Here is a 27,582-nt window from a genome sequence, read left to right as displayed (position 1 = left end):
TACAGTCATGTAGATGGGTTAACTCCAGGAAAGGTTAGAGAGTTAGGCAAGTAGTGAAGGAATCTTCTGTGGATATCCCCATTTCAAATAAGTATACTGTTTTGGAAAATGAAGGGCGTGATGGATTCCCGGGGGAATGTTGCATGAACAGCCAAATTTCTGGTATCAAGACTGGCTCTAATGCAACAAAAGGTACGTCAGGTTACAAGAGATCAATTGTGTTAGGGGACTGTCTAGTCCCAGGCACAAACAAACAGAGGTTTCTGTTGTCAGCAGCAAAAAATCAGAACGGTGTGTTGCCTCCCTGGTGCCAGGATCAAGGATATCTCAGAGAGAGTGCAGAATGTTCAAGGGGAGAGGGCCAAGCAGGAGGTCATTATACACATTGGAATCAATAACATAGGAAGGAAAAAGGATGAGGTTCTGAAGGGAGAACATACAATGTCAGGCAGGAACTTAAAAAGGAGGTCCTCGAGAGTAGTAATATATGGATTATTCCTGGTGCTGCGAGCGAGGGTAAGAATAGAAGGATAGAGCAGATGAATGCATGGCTGAAAAACTAGTGTATGGGAGAAGGATTCACATTTTTGGATCATTGGAATCGCTTCCTGTACAAGGAGGATGGATTACACCTGAATTGGAAGGGGACTAATATACTGGCAGGGAGATTTGCTAGAGCTGCTCAGGGGGAGTGGGGAGGACAGGGAGAAATTGGGACCCAGGGAGATAGTGAGAAAAGACATCAACCAGAGACTGGTACAGTTGAGAACATAAGTGAGTCAAACAGTCAGGGTAGGCAGAGACAAAGCAGAGAACAAGATATGACTGATAAATTAAACTGCATTTATTTCAATGCAAGAGGCCTAACAGGGAACGCAGATGAACTCAAGGCCTGCTTAGGATCATGGGACTGAGATAATCACAGCAATTACAGAAACATGGCTCAGGGATGGACAAGACTGGCAGCTTCATGTTCCAGGATACAACTGCGACAGGAAGGACAAAGGGAGGCAAGAGAGGAGGGGAGTGGCATTTTTGATAAGGGATAGCATTATAACTGTACTGAGGGAGGATATTCTTGGAAATACTTCCAAGGAAGTTATTTGGGTGGAACTGAGAAATAAGAAAGGGATGATCACCTTATTGGGATTGTATTACAGACCCCCTCATAATCAGAGGGAAATTGAGAAACAAATTTGTAAGGAGATTTCAGTTATCTGTAAGAATAATAAGGTGGTTATGGTCGGGGATTTTAACTTTCCAAACATAGACTGGGACTGCCATAGTATTAAGGATTTAGATGGAGAGAAATTTGTTAAATGAGTACAAGAAAATTTTCCAATTCAGTATGTGAATGTATCTACTAGAGAAGGTGCAAAACTTGAAACTTTCTTGGGAAATGAGGCAGGGCAGGTGACTAAGATGTCAGTGAGGGAGTACTTTGGGGTCAGCAACCATAATTCTATTCGTTTTAAAATAGTGATGGAAAAGGATCGACCAGATCTAAAAGTTGAAGTTCTAAATTGGAGAAAGGGCAATTTTGACGGTATTAGGCAAGAACTTTCAAAAACTGGTTGGGGGCAGATGTTCGCAGGTAAAGGGATAGCTGGAAAATGGGAAGCCTTCAGAAATGAGACAACAAGAATCCAGAGACAGTATATTCCTGTCAGGGTGAAAGGGAAGGCTGGTAGGTATAGGGAATGCTGGATGACTAAATAAATTGAGGGTTTGGTTAAGAAAAAGAAGGAAGCATATGTCCGGTATAGACAGGATAGATCGAGTGAATGCTTAGAAGAGTATAAAGGCAGTAGAGGAGTATACTTAAGAGGGAAATCAGGAGGGCAAATAGGGGACATGAGATAGCTTTGGCAAATAGAATTAAGGAGAATCCAAAAGGGATTTTACAAATACATGAAGGTCAAAGAGTAGTTAGGGAGAGAATAGGACCCCTCAAAGATCAGCAAGGCAGCCGACGTGTGAAGCCACAGGAGATGGGGAGTATTTTGTATCAATGTTTACTGTGGGAAAGGACATGGAAGATATAGAATGTGGGGAAATAGATGGTGACATCTTGGAAAATGCCCATATTACAGAGGAAGAGGTGCTGGATGTCTTGAAATGCATAAAAGTAGATACACCCCCACAACCTGATCAGGTGTACCCGAGAACTCTGTGGGAAGCTAGAGAAGTGATTGCTGGGCCTCTTGCTGAGATATGTGTATCATCAATAGTCACAGGTGAGGTGCCAGAAGACTGGAGGTTGGCTAATGTGGTGCTACTATTTAAGAAAGCTGGTAAGGACAAGCCAGGGAACTATAGACCAGTGAGCCTGACGTCAGTGGTGGGCAAGTTGTTGGAGGGAATCCTGAGGAACAGGACGTACATGTATTTTGAAAGGCAAGGACTGACTAAGGATGGCCAACATGGCTTTATGCATGGGTAATCATGTCTCACAGACTTGATTTTTTTGAAGTAAAAAAGAAGATTGATGATGGCAGAGCCGTGGATGTGATCTATATGGATTTCAATAAGGCAATCGACAAGGTTCCCCATGGGAGACTGATTAGCAAGGTTAGATCTCACGGAATACAGGGAGAACTAGCCATTTGGATACAGAACTGGCTCTAAAAGGTGGTGGTGGAGGGTTATTTTTCAGTCTGGAGGCCTGTGACCAGTGGAGTGCCACAAGGATCGGTGCTGGGTCCACTGCTTTTCATTTATATAAATGATTTGGATGTGAACATAAGAGGTGTAGTTAGTAAGTTAGCAGATGACAGTAAAATTGGAGGTGCAGTGTACAGCAAAGGAAGTTACCTCAGATTACAACAGGATCTTGATCAGATGGGCCAATGGGCTGAGATGTGGCAGATGGAGCTTAATTTAGATAAAGGTGAGGTGCTGCATTTTGGGAAAGCAAATCTTAGCAGGACTTGTACACTTAAACGATAAGGTCCTAGGGAGTGTTGCTGAACAAAGAGACCTTGGATTGCAGTGAAGGCGGCGATTGGTATGCTTTCCTTTATTGGTCAGAGTATTGAGTACAGAAGTTGGGAGGTCATGTTGTGGCTGTACAGGACATTGGTTAGGCCACTATTGGAATATCGCATACAATTCTGGTTTCTTTCCTTTTGGAAGGATGTTGCGAAACTTGAAAGGCTTCAGAAAAGCTTTATAAGCATGTTGCTAGGGTTGGAGGGTTTGAGCATAGGGAGAGGTTGAATCAGCTGGGGCTGTTTTCCCTGGAGTGTCAGAGGCTGAGGGGTGACCGTTTAGAGGTTTATACAATCATGAGGGGCATAGATAGGGTAAATCCAGGTCTTTTCCCTCAGGTGGGCAAGTCCAGAACTAGAGAGTAGAGGTTTAGGGTGAGAGGGGAAAGATATGAGAGAGACCTACAGGGCAACTTTTTCACACAGAGGTATGTACGGAATGAGCTGCCAGAGGAAGTAGTGGAGGCTGGTACAATTACAGCATTTAAAAGGCATCTGGATGGGTATATGAATAGGAAGGGTTTGCAGGGATATGAGCTGGGTGCTGGTGAGTGGGACTAGATTTGGCTTGGGATATCTGGTCGACATGAATGAGTTCAACCGAAGGGTCTGTTTACATGCTGTACATCTCCATGACTGTCGTGAGTTCCAGGCTTAAGAAACTTGGATGCCTCACCATGACGCACTGTGCTCCTCACACAGTGTTTCCAATGATAGGGAGTACAGTGACTCAAATACAAACTGGTACAATCATAGGCGTCAGGCCAGGCTTTTCTTCAGCAGACTGGATCAGCTCCAGTTGTACCAGAGTGAAGTCATGGGCTGACACACTGGGTGTGCGCTGATCAGTTCACAGGAGCTGTGCAGTGTCCTTTGGCCCCGGTCGGTACATGAAAACTAAACTCACATTCCTCATCTGGCGAGGTTAAACAAGTGCCATCCTATATCTGCTCCAGAGGCACAGTAGCTGGTGCTGTGAGGCAGCAGTGCCAAGGACTCAGGTTCAATTCCAACCTCAGGCGACTGTCTGTGTGGAGTTTGCACGCTCTCCCAGTATCTACATGGGTCCCCTCTGGGTGCTCCGGTTTCCTCCCAGAGTCCAAAGTGTTGCAGGCCAGGTGAATTGGCATGCTAAATTGCCCATAGTGTTCAGCAATGTATAGGTTAGATGCATTAGTCAGGGGTAAATATAATGGGTCTGGGTGGGTTACTCTTCGGAGGGTTAGTGTGGACTTGTTGGGCCAAAGAGCTTGTTTCCACATTGTAGGGATTCTAAAATTCTGTATTCGCACGCAGTCCGCTCAGGGATACCACTCCCAGTGTTGGAATGCCCAGAGGCTGTCAAAGCCTTCAGAAGGAGGCGCAGTGCAACTAAGGCAAACATGTATCGTAGAATCCCTACATCCACACTGACCCTCTGAAGATGAGGAAACTGGTGAAATCCACTTTGATTCAGTGTGGTGAAGGAAACCAGAGCACCTGGAGGAAAACTACGCTGACACAGGGAAAACATGAAAACTCCACACAGAGTCGCTCAAGGCTGGAATCGAACCTGGGTCTCGGATGCTGCGAGGCAGCAATGCCACCCTCAACACCTTCGATGAATGTAGGTGAGTTAACTCCTGCTATCATAAGTTTTTTTTAAGAAAGTGTCTATGCTAGCATATCCCTTCCAAGAGCACCCCAATGCACCTCCACATCCTCCGAACACTCGCCCTGCCAACAACTCAACTTTATGAACTCCAGTCTACGTTCCACCTCTAACTTACAAACCGTGATTCAGGCCACATCATCCAAAGCCTCAATCTGACCAATATCCATCCCACCCTGCCCCATCCCCTCACAGCCAACCAGCTCAAAACTACATTTCTGGTCATAATCTTTAATCAAAGAAACACAGCAAGTCACCAGAAATATTGAGAACAGGCCAAGAGAAAGGAAGAGAGACAGGCCCTTCTTTCATTTTCAATTAATTTTATTTCTCAATTAAGTTTTTTTTTCAATAGATGATGTCCAGAATGAAATTGGAGTATTTGAAAAGTGATCAAGCACTGTTTAGAAATAATCTTGTTTCAATCTCTGACTGTATTGGCCATTACAAATCTCTCCAGACAAGGTAATGCTGTAAAAGCTGATCAGCAACACTGTGTAATTCAACAAAACTCGTGACTGAACGTTAAGCTCTTGAAAGCTCTCATTTCATTAACACACGGCAGGTCAGAGAAAGAATAAATCAGAATCAACCTCAAAACATGGGCCTCACTTCCAAAAATTCAGGAACTGAAGTAATCTGAAACAACGTGACTACATCAATACACCAAATCAATTCACACCGTCAGCTCTCACTCCTTAGAAAGATGGGTTTACTGATAATCAGAGTACATGCTTTGTGGAACACGTCAATACTTTCTGTCCCCTCCCCCTGCACAGAGTGCAGTGAAAGCAGTTGTTCTTGCCCAGAGTCTGGTCTGACCTCAATGTAAGCAGCTCAGCTACTGCAGGGCCAGCAGATTTAGGCAATGGCAGGCAATGTTCTGCAGAAAGTCAACAGCTCCTCTCAGGAGCCATCAGTGCTTCACCTCACAGCATAAGCGACCTAGGTAAAGCACATTCCCAGTACTAGAGGATTTCCTGCCTTTGGTTTAGGGAGGCTGCTGGACTCAGGCCAATAGAACAGAGAGAGAGAGAGAGAGAGAGAGAGAGAGAGAGAGAGAGAGAGAGAGAGAGAGAGAGAGTGAGTGAGGTGAGTGAGTGAGAGACAGACTGGATGTTGGGTTAAAGGGAGTTTGAGGTCATGAGGAGAGAGAGGCCCGAGAGTGTGTGGGCAGAGACGGACACAGGAAATGGAATGCAGTCTCAATATTTTGCACATTTTATTCCTAGGATCACAGTAATCAACTCGTCAAAATTCATTTTAAACCATGCAATATGTGGTAGAATCATGTGAAGTATTTCTTGATGTTGAAAGCAAAACAAAAAATCACATTTTCCCCACAAAGTTCCAGACATCAAGAGGAGATTCACAACAGCACAAGGCCTATTCATGGTGATCTTCAATTGTTACAACTTGATCAAACGTTGTTAGCCTCACGTTGTTTCCTATTCTACCACAGAGAATCACAGAATCCCTTGTGGGGAGAAAGTGGCTATTCAGCCCATCGAGTCTGCACCAACCCTTCGAACAGCATACCACCCAACTCCCAGCCCCAGCACCTTATCCCTATAACCCCACATTTTATCATGACTAATCCACCTAGCCTGCAAAACCCAGAACACTATGGGGCAATTTAGGACAGTCAATTCACCTAACCTGTACATCTTTGGACTGTGGGAGGAAACCTGCGCAGACACAGGGAGAATGTGAAAACTTCACATAGACAGACACAAGGGTGGAATTGAACCAGGGTCCATGGTGCTGAGAGGCAGCAGTGCTAACCACTAAGCCACCATGCCATCCTTTAGATTAGATTCCCTACAGTATAGAATCAGGCCATTTGGCCCAACAAGTGCACACCGACCCTCCGAACAGTAGGGTCAAACCTGGGCCTGGCGCTGAGAGGCTCCAGTGCTAACCACTGAGACACTGTGCCACCGTGCCACCCGTAATGGACAGAAACTAGACATGGAGGATTCCTGACATGAGAGTCAGAGTGGGTATCGGGCAACACCAGCTCGCCACGTGGACACCCAGCACCAACGTTTTGGGGCATGCTTCAAGCAGTGGTGGCGTGCACCCCACATCCACAGACATTGGCATCTGAGAAGTGCCACCCCCTCCATACAATCATGGCACAAACTCTGATCCACCTATAGTAGACTGCTGCACTTCAATGTTGCACACCAGCACCTCTCAGCACTGTAAGGCCACTTTGTCAGCTGGCAGACTGGACTAGGCTGCTCACTCACTCAAGTTACTTAGAGGCATCTCTGCTTCACCTTTTCTTTTAGCACACACACACACACACACGTAGCCCAGGACCATGTCATGGTTATTAGCAGCCATTAGCCAATGGGGTGGCCATGATGCCGTACGTCACCTCTATGGTGAAGTTGGATAGAGTACTTTTGAATTGGGAGGCAGGAAGTGAGAATTTGGTGTTTGTAAAGTGCTGGGCAGGGGGGAAAGCATTGAGTGGTCCTTTTAAAAGATCATGTGCTTTTTTTGTGCTTAAAAATCTAAAATGGATGCCTAGGAGTAGCAGCTTGGGGGCTTGCAGGTGCACGGACAGCCTGACCTGAAAAGTTAGCAGGCCGAGCAGCAATTTTTAACCAATACAACAAGCTTTTGAATTTAGCCAATCAATGTGAAACCTATTACATTTAAATCTGATAGTTTTGACAATAGAGGACCAATCCTATTGTAAGAAATATTGATAGGTCTAAAAGAAGGGGGCAGTTGGACAAAGATCTCAGAGCTAACTACCATCCGCCAGAGCTAACGTCCCTCAGACCTAGAGAGGGAGGTGAGGTGGGGTGTGGGCGGACAGGGTTGGGGGGGGGGGGGCAGGGGCTTGCACACAGTGTGCTTTTGCACACCGTCTCCTGAACGGGGAGCAGACTTCAGAGAAAACTCCGAGCCCCAGAGGAAATCAATTAACCAAATAATCAATTATCACCCGCCCATCTTGTTCAGATAATTGAGATTCCTCTGTATCTTTGAAAAAGCAGCTTTTAAATACCAATGGCGTTCGTGAATAGTCCTGACAGAAAAATTGACAAAGGTGGCACTGATTGTTCCGGAAGACACACAACCTGGCTGTAATTTCAAAAGACTAAACTCTATTTATTTTTTACATATGGAATGAGCTGCCAGAGGAAGTGGTGGAGGCTGGTACAATTGCAACATTTAAAAGGCATCTGGATGGGTATATGAATAGGAAGGGTTTGGAGGGATATGGGCCGGGTGCTGGCAGGTGGGACTAGATTGGGTTGGGATATCTGGTCAGCATGGACGAGTTGGACCGAAGGGTCTGTTTCCATGCTATACATTGCTATGACTCAATGAGTGGAATTTAAATTGATTGGAACGCATAATATTTGAACCCTGTTTTATTTGGGATAGTTTGTCGTTAGAAGATATTTATTCAGTTTATTAATAATTTAGTTAATTTGTTCACGGTTAGAGTTAGATAAATAAATTGTTCCTTGTTGATTTTAAGGGGAGTGTCAGGGATTTATTTTATTTAACCACAAAGGTTTCTGAAAAGCAGGTTACACCACATTTCGCAATCTTTTTTATAGATTATTAGGGCAAGGTGCTGCTCTTTGGATGTTTGTTTTAGTTATCAGAATTAGGGGGTGGGTGCCAACCTTTGCTTTATAACACCCTACTCTGATAGTGAGTGTTACATCTTCACATGCACTTTCCCCACTGGCTAGTTCTGATAGGGTCAGCAGCTGCCATTCCCCACCCCAACCCCATGGCACCAGGTGCCAAAGTGTCCTTTCATTTACCACCCATGGGCTCACTGGGTCAGGAACACAGTCAAGGTGCGAAAAGATTTCTCTCGTGTTCCTATGTCCTGCACAATGTTTGAAGGACTCAGAATTTTGGAAACCAAACTTGGGGCAATACGATTGGTGAACGGAAAAATAACAAATTGGAGAGGTGGGAAATGCCACCCATTTTGAAAATGAGCTAGTGGCTGAACAGTTAGTGGCAAAAAAAACCTACAGATGCTGGAATCCGAAGTAGGCAGGCTGGAGGTTGGAAAAACATAGCAAGCCAGGCAGCATCAGGAGGGGGAGAAGTCAATGTTTCAGGTGGAATGCGAGTCCTGAAGAAGGGTTACACCCGAAACGTTGACTTCTCCCCCTCTTGATGCTGCCTGGTTTGCTGTGTTCTTCCAGCCTCCTGTGTATCTACAGTGACATACAGATTCAATCTGCCTGACAACTAACAATGCAAGCAGTACTGTTCCGCAGGAAATTCTAGGCTCACTATTTATACAGTGGATGGGCCAAATGGCCTTCTTCGATCTATCATTCTTTATTCCAAGACCAGTCACAGTTAATATCGGACATACTCCTGTTTTACATGCATAGTATGCTTTCCTGTAAGTCTATACAAATGATTTTGAATTCAAGTTTATGATCAAGCAATTCTTTCCACCTCACTCCCTCCTTTTCCTTGTACCACTAACACCACCATCCCCCCCACCCCATCAAAATCGACACCAAAAGGTGACATGGTCCCACAGAGTGATGGCTAGAGCTCAGTCAGCATGTACCCTGACTCAGATAACTCTCCACTAATCTGACACAGCGCATTTGTATTCCACCACCACACCACCACGATGTAATCTGGGGGACAGTGTTGTATTAATCTGGTCTCACAGCAGAGCAGTGACAGCGAGGACAAGGGTCGTGAGATATAGCAGATCAAGGTTAGAGACTTTCAACGAAGCAGTCAGCCAGTAGGAAGTCCGACAGCCTCCGGTTTAGGTGTTAACTGTACATCACACACTTAATTGCACCACCCTAACCTCAGGGGAAAAAGGATCAGTGACTTTCTATAGCTACCAACTTTCCAGGTTTGCATTCCCAGAGCTTTCACAGTTCAACTTGCTGCAAGGCATTATCTAGATTAAATAACCACTGGCAGGCTGGTAACTCTGTCGTTTCAAGTAGAAAGAGCGTGTCTTTGTTTTGATTCATTCACGGAATGTGGGAGCCTCTGGCTAGGCCAGCATTTATTGCCCAGAGGGTGGTTAAGAGTTAACCACATTGCTGTGGGTCTGGAGTCATGTGTAGGCCAGATCAGATAAGGATTGCAGTTTCCTTCCTTAAAAAAGGACATTAGTGAACCAGATGGATTCTTCCAACAATGGGTTCATTGGGTCACTGGCTCTTGATTCTGGAGCCAGCCATTCCACCATCTGTCATGATGGGATTCGAACCCGGGTCCCCAGAACATTACCTGGGTCGCTGGATAAAAGGTCCAGTGATAATACCACTAGGCCACCGCCTCCCCAGTGGGTATTGTCAAAGCTCAGAGGAGCTTCACCTCAGCTCTTGGCTGGCCGCAGCTGACTCAGCTTCTGGGAGTGGCACATTGCAGGTTTCTCCCGGTTCTACTGATCTCATCAACTTCCTGCATCAACAATGAAGTCCAGAACATCATTCATCATTGAATACCGAAGATAGCCAAGGCAGCTGCCTCATTGCTGGCATTCCCTCAAGGCAGAGATACGGATCTAGTTTATCTGCTCCGGTTTTAGTCCCTCACTCTTGTTCCCACTTCCCTTAAACTCTCAAGCTAAGGGTCCTGTATATCGGTGTCTCTGTCGCTCAGTGAATGGTGTCTAGGATGTGTGGCAATGACCTGGAGTGCTGTTCCTTTTTAACAAGAGTTCAGTTCTTTGCTTCATTCATACTCATGTTAGTTCTAGGAATGTGATCCCTATGTAACAATGATGATGATTATGCATTAAAACAAAGAGTACTTCATAGAATCAGATTCATACAGCACAGAAAATCAGCCCAACTATCAGTGGCTCTTTTGAAGAGCTATTCTTGTTTATATCCCTACAATTTGCTCCTTCCTTCCACTACTTGTCTGATTTTCAGTTTGAAACCTACTACCAAATTTATCCAGACCACTCCATCAGGTGCTGCACTGCAGATCGTAACGACATGCGACATAAAGAGGATTCCCATCTCGTCTCTGACCCTTTGGCTGTACAATGCCTTTTCAGAAAGCTAGAGATTGTGAAAGGTTCTGCATCAATGCATGTGACTGATGATAACATTTTTAATTAGCGTCAGAAAGCCCCAAGATACTTCAGAGGAGCAGTTACTAAAAAAAAAAGAGTCGGTCAAGATGATGCTAGCTCAAGTGAAAAGTTTGGTCAAAGAGGTAAGTTTTAAGAAACATTTTAAAACCGAGGAAAGAGAAATGGAGGGATTAAGTGGGAGAATTTCAGAGTTTAGGGCCTGGACAGCTGAAGGTACGGGCAGGAGCCTGTGCATAAACTTTGACGTACAGAAGGGTCTAAAACTGGAGGAGAACAGGGATAAATCCTATTCATTCCCCTCTCGGGATTCCCAGCTTCAGAAAGTTATTGAACATACTGGACATCACAACGAGCATTGTTACTAGAGACTGAATCGTTAACAGACCACTCACTGTCCCACAGTCAAAATTGGATGTGATCATGGAGAGTAATCACTTGATACTGGCATAGTGTCCAACAGAAAAAGAAAACTCTGCCAGTGCACATTTTTAGCCACCAAATATAAACATGGCAAAGAAACAGAGGAGGAGCAATGCTGCATGGAAGGGAAAGGTCACTCTGCAACAATGAAATCTACATCACAAAAAGCTTTCCACAAGCACAGTCTCCAGTTTAAACCATACCCAGGATTTCAGGAATCATTGCTGGTCATGGAAAATATGCAGAAATTTTTTTTTCCTCATCTGCTTTCAGTAGAATACTAGTATCAGTAGCACACCTTACCCATGATGACAACTGAAGCTTGTGAGCACTATTCAGGATATTAAACCCATGATTATCAGTGATTCAGGACACTAATCCTGCACCAGTCAGTCAGTCAGTTAACATATTCAACCTCAATTCATTACCTCCCCCCTTTCATTCTGTAGTGCTGCATCTCCCAGACCTGAAAAACCAGCTCAGGGCCACACTCTCTCAGACTTGAAAACACCGATCACCCCCTCACCTATCACCTCCCCAGCTATCTTCCCCACCCACCTCCCCACCCTAATTATCTCTCAGCCCCCTTCCACCCTCTTCCCCACATTCCTGATGAAGGGCTTATGCCCGGAACATCAGCTCTCCTGCTCCTCGGATGCTGCCTGACCTGCTGTGCTTTTCCAGCGCCACCCTTTTTGACATTGCATCATTTTTCTGCCAGTTTACGAAGAGTCTACATCCTCTTTGTTTCACAGGTTTTCACCTGTGTGAGATTTTCTAGCCTCTTTTGGGATTTTCTCTCCGCATTGAAAGCCCAGTTGGACTTTGCCCTCAACGTGTCCAAAACAGCACGACACCCCTTTGCAGGAACCCGAGAGAGCATTTCCATATGTTTCATTCAGTTGGAGTCATAGCCAAGCAGATGGAAGAAATGGGTCATGACCAGCTGCTGTATTGGACTCTCTCTCCTATCTAATTACTCACTGGAGCCTCCTGTGAAGATGGGTAAACCCTTCTTTTTAAAAAAAAAGCCCTTCGTTTCTGAAGACGATGGAGAAGCAATGCTTAACTCTGCTGCCTCTCAGTCAATTTGGGGCACACACTGTATTGAGAGTCACTCACTGCACATTTCAAGCAACAAAATGTTGTTTATGGAACTGCAGCTACCCCTCACAGGGCTCCAAAATGACATAATCTCGTAGGAACAGCACAACTCACAGCACTGGGGGTGCTGCTCATTTAGGTAGGAACACTCTAGCGGACATTTATCATTATCGCAGAGACATAGCGCGACTTACTGTACCAGCTGCAGTTTTAAAAGCTTCAATTCCTGTTTTGAAGCTTGTTCAAAGGGAGGGTTCACATGAGCGATTACAATTTAATTATTGCTCAGACATGAATTAATCCTATTAACAATTGCCAGTCACATAATACTCCCCTCTCAATAATCATTTTCAAAACCTGTACTAGAGTCATCAGAAGGTTAGTAGAATGGAGTTTGATTTGAAATGCTGTCGATCCAACATGTTACAGATTGCTTTAGCTGCAGTTGTGGAGTTTGTCAAAACATGAGCAGGGTTTCCAGAGTAGGACATTGGAACTGGATTCGCCTGAAGCTGCCTCGGTGAGGTGGAAACTCCCCATAAAAAGGATTTTTGCTTTCAGCTGTGAAGTTACAGACCATCAACCAGGCAGGGAAAAGTCTCCAAGAAAGAGCTGCATTATTATAAAAACATTGAGTTAACACAGCACGGTGGAGGTATGCACTGTACTAAGTGGCCACTTATTTAAAAGGCTTTCAGAGATCATTGGAAATAGAGGTAAGTAATACTTAATCTATCACTGAATAGAACATGCTTGAAGGGCTGAATAGCCTACGCCTCATTCAAGATGGTTCCTCCAAAAGAATTAAGAGTTTCATTTTTGGGAATATGTTCATAAGGATAATTGTCAACACAAAATCTAACGAGCCAACATACACCCTACAGTTAACCTGATCAATCATACTGAGTGGTGCTCACACAGGGATCACTCCTCACCTCCTTCCAGTATGGTATCCCAATATTGGCATATTCCTGGCTGATATCACAGGCAATGACTTTCCCATCATCGGGTATTGCAAGTGCCATGTTCAAGGTGTTATATCCAGTGTAGACACCTGAAGAAACAAAACAAGCCAGATATCAGGTAGCGAAACAAAACAGCAGCTCTACTAAAGATCTGTTGGTAGAATCTGATATGCCTCTTGTACAAGTACGCCACAAAGTTAAAAATCAGACAATACCAGGTTATAGTCCAACAGGTTTATTTGGAAGCACTAGCTTTTGGAGTGCATCTCCTTCATCAGTCATACTCTATAACCACCTGATGAAGGAACGGTGCTCCAAAAGCTAGTGCTTGCAAATAAACCTGTTGGACTATAACCTGGCATTGTCTAATTTTTAAACTTTGTACACCCCAGTCCACCACCAGCACCTCCAAATCACAACAATAAAACACAAATCACTGGCCCAGTCACTCAATTTGCAAACAGTTCACACCAGGGCTCTATATCAATCTCCTTCTCCCTTCTTTTCCAAACAGTCAACTCAGCTCAAATCACAAGTGATGGATCCCATCCAACAGCCAGTCAGAAACAGGAATGTGATTTATTGTTCCCTGTGCCTACAAAGGTACACAGTGAAGGAGGAAGCTGCTAATTTTGCTGGTTTATATATTGTCATATCAGGTCACATCACTGGCCAAGGTCTTTGATGCAAAGTAAATTGTAAAAGTTTCTGGTTTTAAGAGGTTGAGGGATTGGAATCAGATATAGTTATTGCCTATCACTCAACTACAGGCTGCCCCATGTTTAAAGACAGATTTGCATTTATGTAATATCTTCAATTTCAGAGGATGCCCCAATTAAGTACTTTTTTTTAAAGAGAAGGTAGTAACTAATGTAATACAGGAAATACAATGTCTAGTCCCCTAAACGTGATTAATGGCCAGATAACATGCACAGTAATGCTGGTTTAAGAGATCAATATTGGGTCACTCTGATGTCAGTTAACCCGCAACATACGAATAACTTGTACAGACTCCATTCCACTGGAGGTCAGAATTACATGGTCCTCATCAATAAATCCTAGCCCATTCCCTTCTGTTGCTTTCCACAACCTTACGGCTGTTCCCATACACTCCAATTCCCTGACTCTGGCATCCTGGACACTTCTGACCCCCTACTCTCCAACACACTCCCCCCTTTCTGACTAGGATATCTGCTATGGTTCAAAGGTAGCATTCCTGTCTCTGTGATAGAATCTGTTTAAATCTCTACCTCAAATCTAGGCAGATACTCCAGCGAAGTACAGAGGGTGTTCTATGTTCTATTGTATTGTCTTTAACATAAACCTTTAAACTAAGGCCCTACGTACCCTCTCAAATGGACTTAAGTGCCTCTTATTTTGAAGAGCAGTGCAATTCTGCTCAGTGTTTGAATCAATATTTATCCCTGAATAAATCGCTCATCCAGCTGTAACTCTGCTCTTTGTGGGAGCTTGCTGTGTGCAAATCAGCTCTCACATTTCCTGCATTACAACAGTGATTGTGCTTCAAATGGAGTTATTAAATTAAGGCACTATATGAATGCAATTCTTTTCACTTCTACCGTACCCTTTCAGCACCTTCACAAAACCCAGTTTTGATTACCTCATCTCGCTAAACCATCCTAATAAATCTTTACCACTGGGAGATTCTTCCTGTTAAAATCACTTGATATGGACTGTAGCTGGCTTCTGAGAAGCTAACTCAACAAGGGGCCATCAGGTTTCTCTACAACAAATTGTACAGAATCGAATTAGAATCATATTCCTATCATTCTAAACTATCCAGAGCCAATGACTGTCATGTAAATAAATAACGTTTGATCAAATACAACTGTTGATCATACAGTTTGAGTATTAACTATTGCAAACCACTTGGACAAAGTTACATTTTCACTGACTATTAGGAGCCCTTGGATGCTCATGGTTAATCTAAGATGTATTTTCACAGTTTGTGTCATGGATAGTAAAGCATGAGTGACTCTTCCGTTAGTGCATTATTCTATATGAATAATTCTTGGTTCATTAGTATTTACAAGTGAAATGTAAAATATGGGTTCTGGTGGACATTTACTTACCTATTTCGAGCACATTCTTTGCTTTGATAAGCTTTGCCAGATTGCCCATGAATTGAGCCTGTTCACAAGCCACCAACATCATGCACATTCGATCCTGGAGAGTACACTGAAGAGGAATTTTACAAACAAAGTAGTAGTGAGAAAGAGACTTCCGAATACATTGTTTTTTTTTAAAAAGGAACAGGGATAGGCCATTCAGCCCCTTGAGCATATTCCACCATTTAGTGAAGTCATCGCCAATCTGTGGACTAACTCCACATACCTTACTTTGGCCCATACCCCTTAATAGCTATGCTTTACAAATAAATTTAGCTCTAAATGACCTCTGAAGAGTGATCTAGACTCAAAACATTAGCTTGCTTTCTCTCCTGATCAATATCAACGAACCTCCAAAGAATCTGATATTGTCACAGTCACTATGACAGGGATTAGAATTTTTTTTTGTACAGAACATCTGATATGTTGAGAATTGTCTCAGGGCACTGCCACAGCCCTGTTTCCAAGATGGAAGCTACAAATTTCAGCTGGGTCATTCACTGGGGACATGTGGCTCACAATGAAGCCTTCAGATGTTTCTGGAGAAAAGACTTCCTGACTAAATGTATTGCTGAAACAAAGACTGAGAAATGAAACTCTGGAAACTATGACACAGGTCATACTCACTACTCACATCAAGGGGAACCTAACATTGGACCATTGAAACATTCTGTAAAAAATGGACTGCCCCCACTGTGGGCCAACAGTTAGGTTTTTATACTGAAAAACACTTCCTAATAAGCAGCCCTGACATAAGTGGAGGGTTTTTTTGTGACAGAAAGAAGAACAGCCACCTCCAGGAGAAGATTCCCTCTTTCATTGAAAGGGGTACCTACATTGGCAGAAGTTATAGAATCATATAATCCATAAGTGTGGAAGCAGGCCATTTGGCCCATCGAGTTCACACCAACCCTCTGAACAGCATCATTCGCAGGCCCACGCAATCTCTGTAACCTTGCATTTCCCATCACTAATCCACCTAGCCTGCACCTCCCTGGACACTATGGGCAATTTAGCATGGCCAATCCACCTAATCATGGAGACAAGGTACAAACTCCACACAGACAATCACCAGAGAGTGGAATTAAACCTGGGCCCCTGGTACTGTGAGGCAGCAGTGCTACCCACTGAGCCACTGTGCCGTGCACCCTCAGTGATAAGCCCAGACAGAAAAAAAACAGTTGTAGCTGCTTTACAGCTAACCAGTTGAAAGCATTACAAAAATTTATCAAAAGGGGTGTGAGACAGAAAACCAATCTGAATTAATCAAAGGTGTTTTGAGTATGCACTTAGACTGTGACCTATTACCAGACTGACACAATCCAGTTCTTGAATGAGTCCAACAAACATTTTCCAGCTGCAATTTAGAAACTTGGAATCTCTGTTTTCAATTGTTCACTTTGCTTTACAAAATTCAAACTGCGTTTTCATGTAATGTAATCTTTTACAAATGTGGAAATCTACTATACAACTGTCTCCAGAAACATCACTGTTCAATTCATAAGTCCTTCAAGGAACCTTTTCAATTCCACCTCTCCCACACTGTATGTAATGTTTGTCTGCGTGATGATAAGCATGTATTTATTATACAATTTGGGATAGCTTTTACCTGTTAAATAAAGTTTGATACTTCACTTGATTACTTCAGTAAACTGACTCTTTAATTCTGAATATCAGAAGGAGATCTGTCTGGCACGCTCTTCATATTTATCTCATGGTCAAGTGCAAACTGAATTAACATTTCAAATTTCTGTTACACCAACCTCAGGAAAGTGTGGAATTTACTTTTTACCCTGGACTTGATTGTCTAAGTTCACTAAGTTTACTTTCTACATTCGGCTCTCAGTTCTTTTAATTGTGGTTAAGCTATGTTCTGAGCTTTGCATTAAATCCCACTGAATAGCTATCGGCAATTAACTCACTGACCATCCTTAGCTTCTTCAGGATTGGATGCTCTCGGAGAGAATTCTGTAGAACGTAATCCATTAAAGGGTCTCCTTTTGCACCACTGTGGCTCTTAAAGGTTCTTAAAAGTGAATAACGGCGTGAGAACAACTTTCTCCCTATGAATGAAAGTCAAATGGTTAACTAATCAGGTTGCTCCAATTCTTTCATAAATTAGATTCCCTACTGTATGGAAACATTTGGCCCAACAAGTCCACACCGACCCTCCGAAGAGTAACCCACCCAGACCCATTTCCCTCTGACTAATGCACCGAGCGTTATGGGCAATTTAGCATGGCCAATTCACCTGACCTGTACATCTTGAAAGCATCTGAACATAGCGGGTGAATTTTTCCAAAAATCGTTGGATGCTGGAGAAGTACCGGAGGATTGGAAAGTTGCCAATCTGCCAAAAAGCAGTTAGCTTATGGACCAATTAACCCGACATCTATTGCTGGAAAAAATGTTGGAATCAATTATTGAGGTGGTAGTAGCAGGACATTTGGAAAATCATAAACTAATCAAGCAGAGTCAGCATAGCTTCATGAAAAGAAAGATGTGTCGGACTAATTTCTTGGGGGGTTTTGGAGGACAGCTCAACCAAAGTGGATAGTGAATGTGGTGTATTTGGACTTCCTGATGTGGTTTGACCAGGCACCTCACAAAATAAGAGTCTATGATGTCGGAGGCAATATATTGGCATGCTTAGAGAATTGCCGACTGGACATGAAACAGTGAATGGAGATAAAGGGTTCTTTTTCAGGTTGGCGACATCTAAGCAGTGGGGTTCCAGTGGAATCAATACTGGGACCGCAACTGTTTACATGACCATTTATAAATTAATGATTTTGGAGGAAGGAAGTGACCGTGCTGTGGCAAAATTTGCAGATGACAAAAAAAAAGATGGAAAGGCAAGTTGTGAGAGGCATACAAGCAGTTGACAGAGATATTGCTAGGTTAAGTAATTGGGTAAAAAGTTGGCAAATGTAGTACAGTGTGAGGAAGTGGGGAGTTGTTCAAATTGGAAGAGACAAAAAAAAAGAACTGAGTATTATTCAAACAGAGAGAAATTGCAGAAAGCTGCAATACTAAGGGACTCGGGGTGGGAGGGGGGTGGGGGAAAATGGGGAATTGTGCACAAAAAATGAAGGTAGCACACAGGTGCAGCAGGTGACCAGGAAGGCTAATGAAGTATCAGCTTTTATTTCAAGACATTTGAAGTTTAAAAATAGGGATGTTTTTACTGCAACTGTGCAAAGTACAGAACACATCAGGGGCAGTTTTAGTCCCCTTATTTCAGGAAAGATATCGTTTCATTGGAGGTATTTCACTGAGGGTTCACTGGAATGATTCCTGATTTGGAGAAATTACCTTATGAGCAAAGGCTATACAGGTTGGCACTCTACTCACTGGAGTTTTGAAAAAGGAGAGGGGGTCTCATTGAAATAGATAGGATTCCTATTGGGCTTGACAGGGTCAGTGCTGAGAAGATGCTTCCCCCTCATGAGACAGTCTAAGACCAGAGGAGAAAGTGAGGACTGCAGATGCTAGAGATGAGAGCTGAAAATGTGTTGCTGGAAAAGCGCAGCAGGTCAGGCAGCATCCTTGGATGCTGCCAGACCTGCTGCGCTTTTCCAGCAACACATTTTCAGCTAGGACCAGAGGAGACAGTCTCAGAATAAAGGGACGACAATTTAAGATTGAGAGGAGGAGGAATTTCTTCTCTGAAAGGATTGTCTCTCTTTGGAACTCCTTGCTACAGAGAGTTATGGGAGCAGAGTCCTTAGATATATTAATGCTACCAGAAATGTGCTATGAAACTTGAAAGGGTTCAGAAAAGATTTACAAGGATGTTGCCAGGGTTGGAGGGTTTGAACTAATGGGAGAGGCCGAGTCGGCTGGGGCTGTTTTCCCTGGAGTGTCGGAGGCTGAGAGGTGGGGACCTTATAGAAGTCTGTCAAATAATGAGGAGCACGGATCGGGAGAATAGTCAAGATCTTTTCCCCAGGTTAGGAGAGTCCAAAACTAAAGGGTATTGCTTTAAGGTGAGTGGGGAAAGATTTAAAAGGGATCTAAGGGCAACTTTTTCATGCAGAGGGTGGTGCGTGTATGGTATAAGCTGCCAGAGAAAGTGGTGGAGGCTGGTACAATTACAGCATTTAAAAGGCATCTGGATGGGTATATGAATAAGAAGGATTTAGAGGGATATGGGCCAAATGCTGGGAAATGGGATTAGATTAATTTAGTTTACCTGGTCGGCATGGACGAGTTGGACTGAAGGATCTGTTTCCATGCTGTACATCTCTTACTATAGGCCAAGTTAGATAGATCCTTGATCAGTTGGGGAATCACGAGTTATAGGGAAATGGCAGAAAAATGGACGTGTAGAATGTTGGATCAGCCATGATCTTATTGAATGGTGCAGCAAGCTCGAGGGGCCGAATGGCCTACTCCTGGTCCTATTTTTTTTAAGTTTGAAAATATTTTAATATGATGCGGGCATTTGTCCTTTGCACATTTTTGATGTTTGGACAATTAAGAAAAAAAAACTTAGGTGAATGGGAAAAAAATCATGGATACAGACAACAAGGGAAGAGATAGCACCACAGAAACAGCAAACTTCAAACTCACTTTATTGAACCATGCATCACAAGTGGTGATGGTCCAGTTTGGTCCAATCTCCCAGTAATACCTGGATTGTGAAGAGTTTGAGATAGTTCTACTCCTCCACTCTTTCCCATTGGCCCTGCATTTTATTTCACCTGGAAAGAGTTCATCAATTTCATCTCCATTGAATCTATTGCCACCCTAGCTTCCAGGCAATTGCTTCTACATATTATCTTGTCTTTATACTTGATTCAATCTGTTAAAGGTGCAGTTTATATGGCATTTAACCCCAACTCTGTTGCCAATTGCTGTAACCTATGTTCTCTCTTTACTGACCATCCCGCAGTTGGAAAGTTTCATTGTATAAATGATTTGGAGATGCTGGTGTTGGACTGGGGTGTACAAAGTTTAAAAATAAACACCAGGTTATAGTCCAACAGTTATAGCACTAGCTTTCGGAGCACTGCTCTTTCATCAAATGGTTGTGACTCCACAACCACCTGATGAAGGAGTGTCACTCTGAAAGCTAGTGTTTCCAATTAAACCTGTTGGACTATAACCTGGTGGTGTTGTGAGACTTTTAACTTTATCATTGTATAAAAAAAATTGTTATATTGTATCAACACTTCTCAACTGCAATCAAGGGTTTTAACTAAGCAGAGTCAAATATATATTCGAATAAACACATACATTGGCTGAAACCACCGTTAACTCTGCCAGATACAATGAACTGCAAATCGAAATCAAATCATTATTATGGAGGTGCATGTAGACTCAGGCCCTTAACGAGCTGTGAACCTTTCACCAACTTATGTAGTTGCACAGCACGAAAACAGACCCTTCGGCCCAACTCGTCCAAAAGTACAGAAAAAAAAGAGAGAAACGATGAAACAGTTCAGGAGATTGTGTTTTGCTTCATTAATGTTTCCTCTGTTTTAACTTTGTGGGTCAGGTGGTACAATAGGTTTTGGATTTGGACTTGGAACACAATAACGAAATGGGGAAAGTGAAATGGGGACGAGATTCCTCATCACATTGTGTAAAGTCTCACAAAGAAAAACAGGAGTTTATAATTTGTGAGCGAAGCTTCAATCCTTAGCAGACATTTATTGAACTCAGTCACTAGAGGGTTTTATATCCACAGGAACTACTTCCTCCGGCAGTGACAGCTCATTCAAAAGGAACGAATTCTCAGAAGGGATTTACCATTCCCAAATATTCAAGGTGCATCACAGCTCACCAGCACCCACAGAGTTTTCCAGCAGATAGACACCATAACCCCCATCCAATCTCCAAACCAAAATAGTGCGGTAAACGTAGCATTGTGCTACTTGACCCAACTCAAAGTAAGCAGGAAGCAGAGTCTAGGCCCGGAGCTGGGAGAAGCAGGGAGGGAGAGGGAGAGGTTGCTCGAAAAGCTTACCCAGCCAGACGCCAGCGCTGAAAGTCACTCCCAGGGTAGTAGCGCATAGCAGCGCATCCCTATTCCAGCTAAACATGACCAGCAGCAAATTCTCCGCCTCTCTCTCTCTCGAGAAACCCTCACTCTCGATGTGAGAGCAGCAGGCGAATGGCAGCAAAGCGAAATGAAGAAGGAACCCAGAAGGTAGCTTCCCAATCTGACCAGCGACATCTGTAGGTGGTTACCGCTGCTTCGTCAAATCTCCACTCACTGATGAACAGCCATTCACTGGTTCGGAAAAAAACATCGTGAAATATCGCCCAGAGTTTGACCTTTGTACCGCCAGGGACAGCTCGGCTTGGACAAGAACCAGCAACCCACCGCCACCTCCTTCCCTGAATAAATAAAGTTAAAAAAGAATCACACAACACCAGGTTATAGTCCAACAGGTCTATTTGAAAGTATTCGCTTTCAGATGCTACGTGATGAAGGAGCAGCGCTCCGAAAACTAGTGCTTCCAATTAAACCTGTTGGACTATAACCCAGTGTTGGGTGTTCACCAGACTGATTCCTGGGATGGCTAGATTTTAAGAGGATGAGAGGGAATCTCATTGAAATGGATAAAAACCCTGCCAGGGCTGGACAGGCTGGATACAGGGCTGATGTATCCTCTGGCCCAGGGGGTTCAGAACAAGAGGTCACGGCCTTAGGTTTCACTGTTGGCTAATTTCAGACTGGGAAAAAGAGAAAGGTTTTCATCCAGAGGATGGTGTATCTGTACCGACAGAAGACTGAGAGGGTGACTTCACTGAACGTAGTTAAGATTGAAATAGATAGATTTCTAGAGGTTAAAGGGTACAGGAAGAGAATGGAGGTTTGGCATTGACACAGAGCATCAGCAATGGTCATGTTGACTGTGGATCTGGCTCGGTGGGGATGAATGATTTACTCCTGCTCCTGTTTTCAGCATAATAGCTTCTTGGTTACAATGATTAAAATGTTTTTTTCACTCATAGGATTTGAGCAAAGCTGGTATGGTCAGCTTTTATTACCCACCTCAAAAGGTGAACAGCCTTCTTGAACCACTGCAGACTGGGAAGGAGTTCCAGAGATTTGACCCAGTGGCACTGAAGGAACAGTGATATAATTCCAGGCCAAGATGGTGTTCGACGTGTAGGGAATCCGGCAGATGGTGGTGTAGCCTCTAATCTAATCTAATCTGTTGACCTTGTCCTTCCCAAGGGTAGAGGTGATTTGGAAGAGACTAATGAACGGGCCTTGGTGAGTCACTGCGCCACCTTGGTGTACATCGCTGCCACTGCACATCATTGGTGAAGTGAGCAAATATTGAAAGTGGTGGATGGGGTGTCAATCAAGTGTAATGTTTTGTTCGAGATCCTAGAATGTTTTTGGAGCTGCACTCATTCAGGCAGATGGAGAATATGCCATTACATTTCTAATTTATGCTTTTGGAGAGTTTGAAGATGAGTTACTTGCCACAGAATTCCCAGCTTCAGACCTACTATCATAGCCAACTATTTATGTGATTGTTCCAGTTAGTTCTCAGGTCAAAAAGTAAGCCCCAGGTTATTGAGGGTGAGGGACTTAGAGTGATAGAGGTGTACAGCACGGAAACAAGCCCTTTGGTCCAACCCATCCATGCCGATGAGATATCCTACATTCATTGAGTCCCATTTGCCAGCATTTGGCCCATATCCTTCCAAACCCTTCCTATTCATATATCCAAGGAGAAAGTGAGGACTGCAGATGCTGGAGATCAGAGCTGAAAATGTGTTGCTGGAAAAGCGCAGCATGTCAGGCAGCATCCAAGGAACAGGAGAATCGACATTTCGGGCATCAGCCCTTCTTCAGGAACATTCCTGAAGAAGGGCTGATGCCCGAAACGTCGATTCTCCTGTTCCTTGGATGCTGCCTGACATGCTGCGCTTTTCCAGCAACACATTTTCAGCTCTATTCATGTATCCATCCAGATGCCTTTTAAATGCTGTATTGTACCAGCCTCCACCACTTCCTCTGGCAGCTCATTCCATACACGTAACACCCTCTGCTTGAAAAAGTTGATGTCTTGGTTGATGATTGAGGAGATGATCAGCTAGGAATTGGGTTTCTTTTGATTTTATGTGGACAGAAGCGATCTGTGCAATCTCCTTCTACATTTTTAGGTAGATATAATTGTCACTGTTGTACTGAACACCTTGGCTGGTGGGGAAGAGGGGGTCGGAGTGGGGGGGGGGGGGGGGGGTGGAAGATGCTGGTATTGGAGCTCAGGTACTACAGTCTGTAGTTTCCATGGTGTCCAGTTCACTCAGTCATTACTCCAGATCACGTGGAGTGAAACAAATTAGCTGGAGACTGGCATCTGTACCAGTGGTTACTTCAGGAACAGTTTGAGATGGATCAAGCATTCAGCGCATCTGGTTGAACATTGCAAATGTTTCAGCCCTGCCTATGGTGCTGGGCTCCTCCAACAAAGATGTGGCAACTTCTCTTTGAGTCAATTTCTTTAAAGGTTCACCGCCGTTCATGATTAAATGGGACAGGACTGATGTGATCATGGCGGGGATCACTTGTCAGAACATTCTGATTCTTCTGATTGGCAGGTGTGGAGGCCCAAGCTGTAACTTCACCAGGATGGCACCTCATTTCTGAGGCATGCCTGGTTCTGCTCTGGGCTGAGGTTGATTACCTGGCTTGGCTGTAAGACAGTAACAGAGTGAGGAATGTGCCATGCTGCAGATTATGGTGGGAGACAATTCTGTGGTTTGTGGGTGCCCAGTTTTTGAAAATTGCTAAATTTATTCTGAACCTACTCCTTTGAGTACATTGGCAGTGATCCACAACGTGATGGAGACTGTCCTCGTTGGGAAATTAGGGCATTGCATCCACATGGACTGCACAGTGATCACTCAGGTTAACATTGTCAAGCAACAGGATTTCAGGAAAGCCCTATTCACCCAGAGGGTGGTGGGCATCTGGAATGCACTGCCTGGGAGAGTAGTTGAGGCAGGAATCTTTATAAAGTATGTGGATGAGCATCGAAATGTTGTAACATTCAAGGCTATTGGCCAAATGCTACAAAGTAGGATTAGCAAGGATCGGTCAGTTTAGTCTCGATGGGCCAAAGGGCCTGTTCATTGGTGTCTGACTCCATGAGGACTGGTGAGGATGAGCTCATAGCACCTGTCACAGTTCCAGTCTCCAGGATTTGACCAGCTCAGTGCTGCCAAGCCTTTCTTGGTAAGGGACAGTGAAGCCCCTGTGGTGTTGGGCTCAAAGGTATCTTCAAACCAGACCATTAAGGGTTAATCATTAAGGATTAATTGGACATGATAATGAACAATTGAAATAAAGTGAAAAAATACATGAAAAACAGGCTGAATATAAAAGCAGTCTGTTTTGACTGGAGGGTGGGGGAAGTTAAATGCTTGATCTTGAGTGTTGGTAAGAACCATCTGCTTATGCATTCTATAATGAGGCTACCTGGGTTTTGTTTCCCATCTATTTGTGAAGACTGGAAAAGTGCTGAAGGTCTGACAAAACGGGGATTCACCCAATCAAGTCTGCACCGACCAACCCTCACTAATCCTACCTTCCAGCACTTGGCCCATAACTTTGAATGTTACAACATTAGATTTGGAATAGTATTAATATTGGAGACTTTGGCCTGCTTATTGGACTTGACACCATTGAGCTGGGGTTGTGCTGGAGTCGGAGATATAACACTGTTTGCCACCATTGCCAAAGCCCCCAGCAGATAGAAAGGCAGTGAGAGTCATTTGTTCATCTGAGTTGTTTAACTTAATAATGTAGATATGTGTCAGTAATATCTGAACAATTATTGATTCATATGTGTTAAATGTTTTATCCCAATAAATTACTTCATATTGAAGTGTATGTGTCTTTTTGTAATCAGTTTGATCATATCCTAAAGAACCCCTTAGATAATTTCAACATTCTAATACAGTTCCCTACCCAAAGTACATTCTGTGTGCCTGCCGTCACCAAAGCTTATTTGAAATTATGTTCAATGTGGACGAGACCCTCGTTCATTGCTTGGGGGAGGGCAGCAAGTGACAATCAGCAGGAAATATCCTCTCCCATGTTTTACCTGATGCCATGGAACTTCATTGGTCCAGCCTCTCACAGACACAGCTTCTTGACAAAGTATTGCCACCTCTATTCTGCCAGTGGGGCAGGGTATGCTGGAAAGGTATCGCAGGAGTCTGGATGTTATTGCTCAGTGAGAATCAAAGGCCATGCAAACAAAAAAGCAAATAATAAAGACAGCTGCAGTTATTCCTCCCTGCATCAACAGGTCCTCCAGTTTTACCCGAACATTGTCTCGTTTGGGCTGGGAGAAGGGAGGTTTGATTTAAATGCAGGACTGACATACAGGAGCTTGGAGAGCCCTCTGGTGGCAGCCCTGAAAATTAATGAGAAAACTTGCTGGAGCTCATTACGGTTTGAAACTACCAGGTCTCCATGAAACCAGTACAAACCGCCATTGCAGTGGGACAGGGCACATACTCCACTCAGCAGCCATCACTTTGTGAGATAGAGAACTTAGAGATGGACTTCAACCGCAACAATTTGCATTCCTATCAGATCTTTATTAGAGTGTAATATTACATTACATTACAGTGTGGAAACAGGCCCTTCGGCCCAACAAGTCCACACCGACCCTCCGAAGCGCAACCCACCCATACCCCTACATTTACCCCTTACCTAACACTATGGGCAATTTAGCATGGCCAGTTCGCCTGACCTGCACATCTTTGGACTGTGGGAGGAAGCCGGAGCACCCGGAGGAAACCCACGCAGACACGAGGAGAACATGCAAACTCCACACAGTCTAACCACTGTGCCACCGTGTCACCCATATTCTCAAGGCCTGTCACAAGAGTGTAACTGACAAAGGTTAACAATGAGAAGAAGTATTAGGAGAGATGAAAGAGGAGAGATAGTGACCATCTGTTTGGTTAGATGTGAAATATTCCAAAGGCTTTATTTTGAAGGAGAGCAGGCAAGTTGTCCCTGCCAACCTGACCAACAGCTATCCTTCAATCGATATCAAAAAACCCACTGATTATCACATTACCCATTGTGGGAACTTGCTGTGTGCAAGTTGGTTGCTGTGTTTATCTCATTACAACAAACACTACACTTTGAAAATGCTCCATTGCCATAAAAGGTTTAGTGACATTCAGTGGTTGTGAAAAACATTGGATGAATGCAATGATTCCAACTGGCCATCTTGCTCCCGTACTAATATTTCCATTCCTTGGTTTGCTGCAGTGTCCCACAAGTCCACAAATCTACACAAGCTGGAGGAACAACACCTCATTTTCCACACAGGCACTTCACAGCATTTAGTACTCAACATTCAGTTCAACAATTTCAGAGAATGAACATTATTTTCCATTTGATTACCACAACTTCCCCCCAGCCCCACCCATCCGTTTTATTGTTTGCATAGCTTTACAATAGCTGATCTGCTTTCTGTTCTTACCACCTATCATTAACCCTTACTGTTCATCTGTATACCCTCCTTTCGACCATTAACCCTTACTGTTCATCTGCATATCCTTCCAACGATCATTCACACTTAGTGATCATCTATATATCCTCCCTCTGATCATTGACACTGTTCATCTATATATCCTCCCTACAATCATTAACACTTACTGTTCATCTGTGTATCCTCCCTATGATCATTAACACTTACTGATCATTTATATATCGTCCCTATGATTATCGATACTTACTGTTCATCTATATATCCTCCTACTACCGTTTACATTTACTATTCATCTATATATCCTCCTACTACCGTTTACATTTACTATTCATCTATGTATCCTCACTATAACCTTAATGTTCATCTATATCTCTTTCTTACTATCATTAGCATTTCTTTTGCATTTTGTTATGGGCACCCTTACCAGCTGTTCCACTTTCTCCCCACATGGTAATGCTCCTATTCCTGAGGCAGGAGACCTGGATTCACGTTTCACTTGCTCCAGAGGTATGTGATAACATCTTTGAAGAGGTTGAATAAAAACCATAATTTTCCCAGCGCCCTTCAGTTCCAAACTAGTCACATTCGACTCAGAATGTTAACTTTGTCTCTCTTTCCACAAATGATGCCAGACCTGCTGCGTTCTCCAGCATATTCTGGTTTTCTATTTTAAATTAAGTCTCTTTAATGAACATCCAGTTTGAAGTATTCATGATCTGCCCACTGGGTGGGGCAATATCCACAGT

The 27,582-nt window shown here is 43.6% G+C and overlaps 1 protein-coding gene across 1 annotated transcript in view; it reads right to left on the bottom strand.

Moving 5' to 3' along the window:
- comtd1 (catechol-O-methyltransferase domain containing 1) overlaps window positions 1-21,530 on the bottom strand; it is a 47,767-nt gene extending 26,237 nt beyond the window's left edge. Inside the window, exons 1-4 of the mRNA XM_072583247.1 lie at window positions 21,319-21,530; window positions 17,271-17,407; window positions 15,309-15,414; window positions 13,186-13,304 (exon numbers count right to left, since the gene is read on the bottom strand). Of these exons, the coding sequence (XP_072439348.1) occupies window positions 13,186-13,304; window positions 15,309-15,414; window positions 17,271-17,407; window positions 21,319-21,394 (438 nt within the window). The 5' untranslated portion in view covers window positions 21,395-21,530. The remainder of the gene's footprint in view (window positions 1-13,185; window positions 13,305-15,308; window positions 15,415-17,270; window positions 17,408-21,318) is intronic.
- Between the last annotated feature and the right edge of the window lie 6,052 nt (window positions 21,531-27,582).

The sequence above is a fragment of the Chiloscyllium punctatum genome, chromosome 13 (genome assembly GCF_047496795.1).
Source record: "Chiloscyllium punctatum isolate Juve2018m chromosome 13, sChiPun1.3, whole genome shotgun sequence".
Taxonomy (NCBI): Eukaryota; Metazoa; Chordata; class Chondrichthyes; order Orectolobiformes; family Hemiscylliidae; genus Chiloscyllium; species Chiloscyllium punctatum.
The sequence above is the reverse complement of the archived record's forward strand: the minus strand, read 5'-3'. Positions and strand labels throughout refer to the sequence as shown.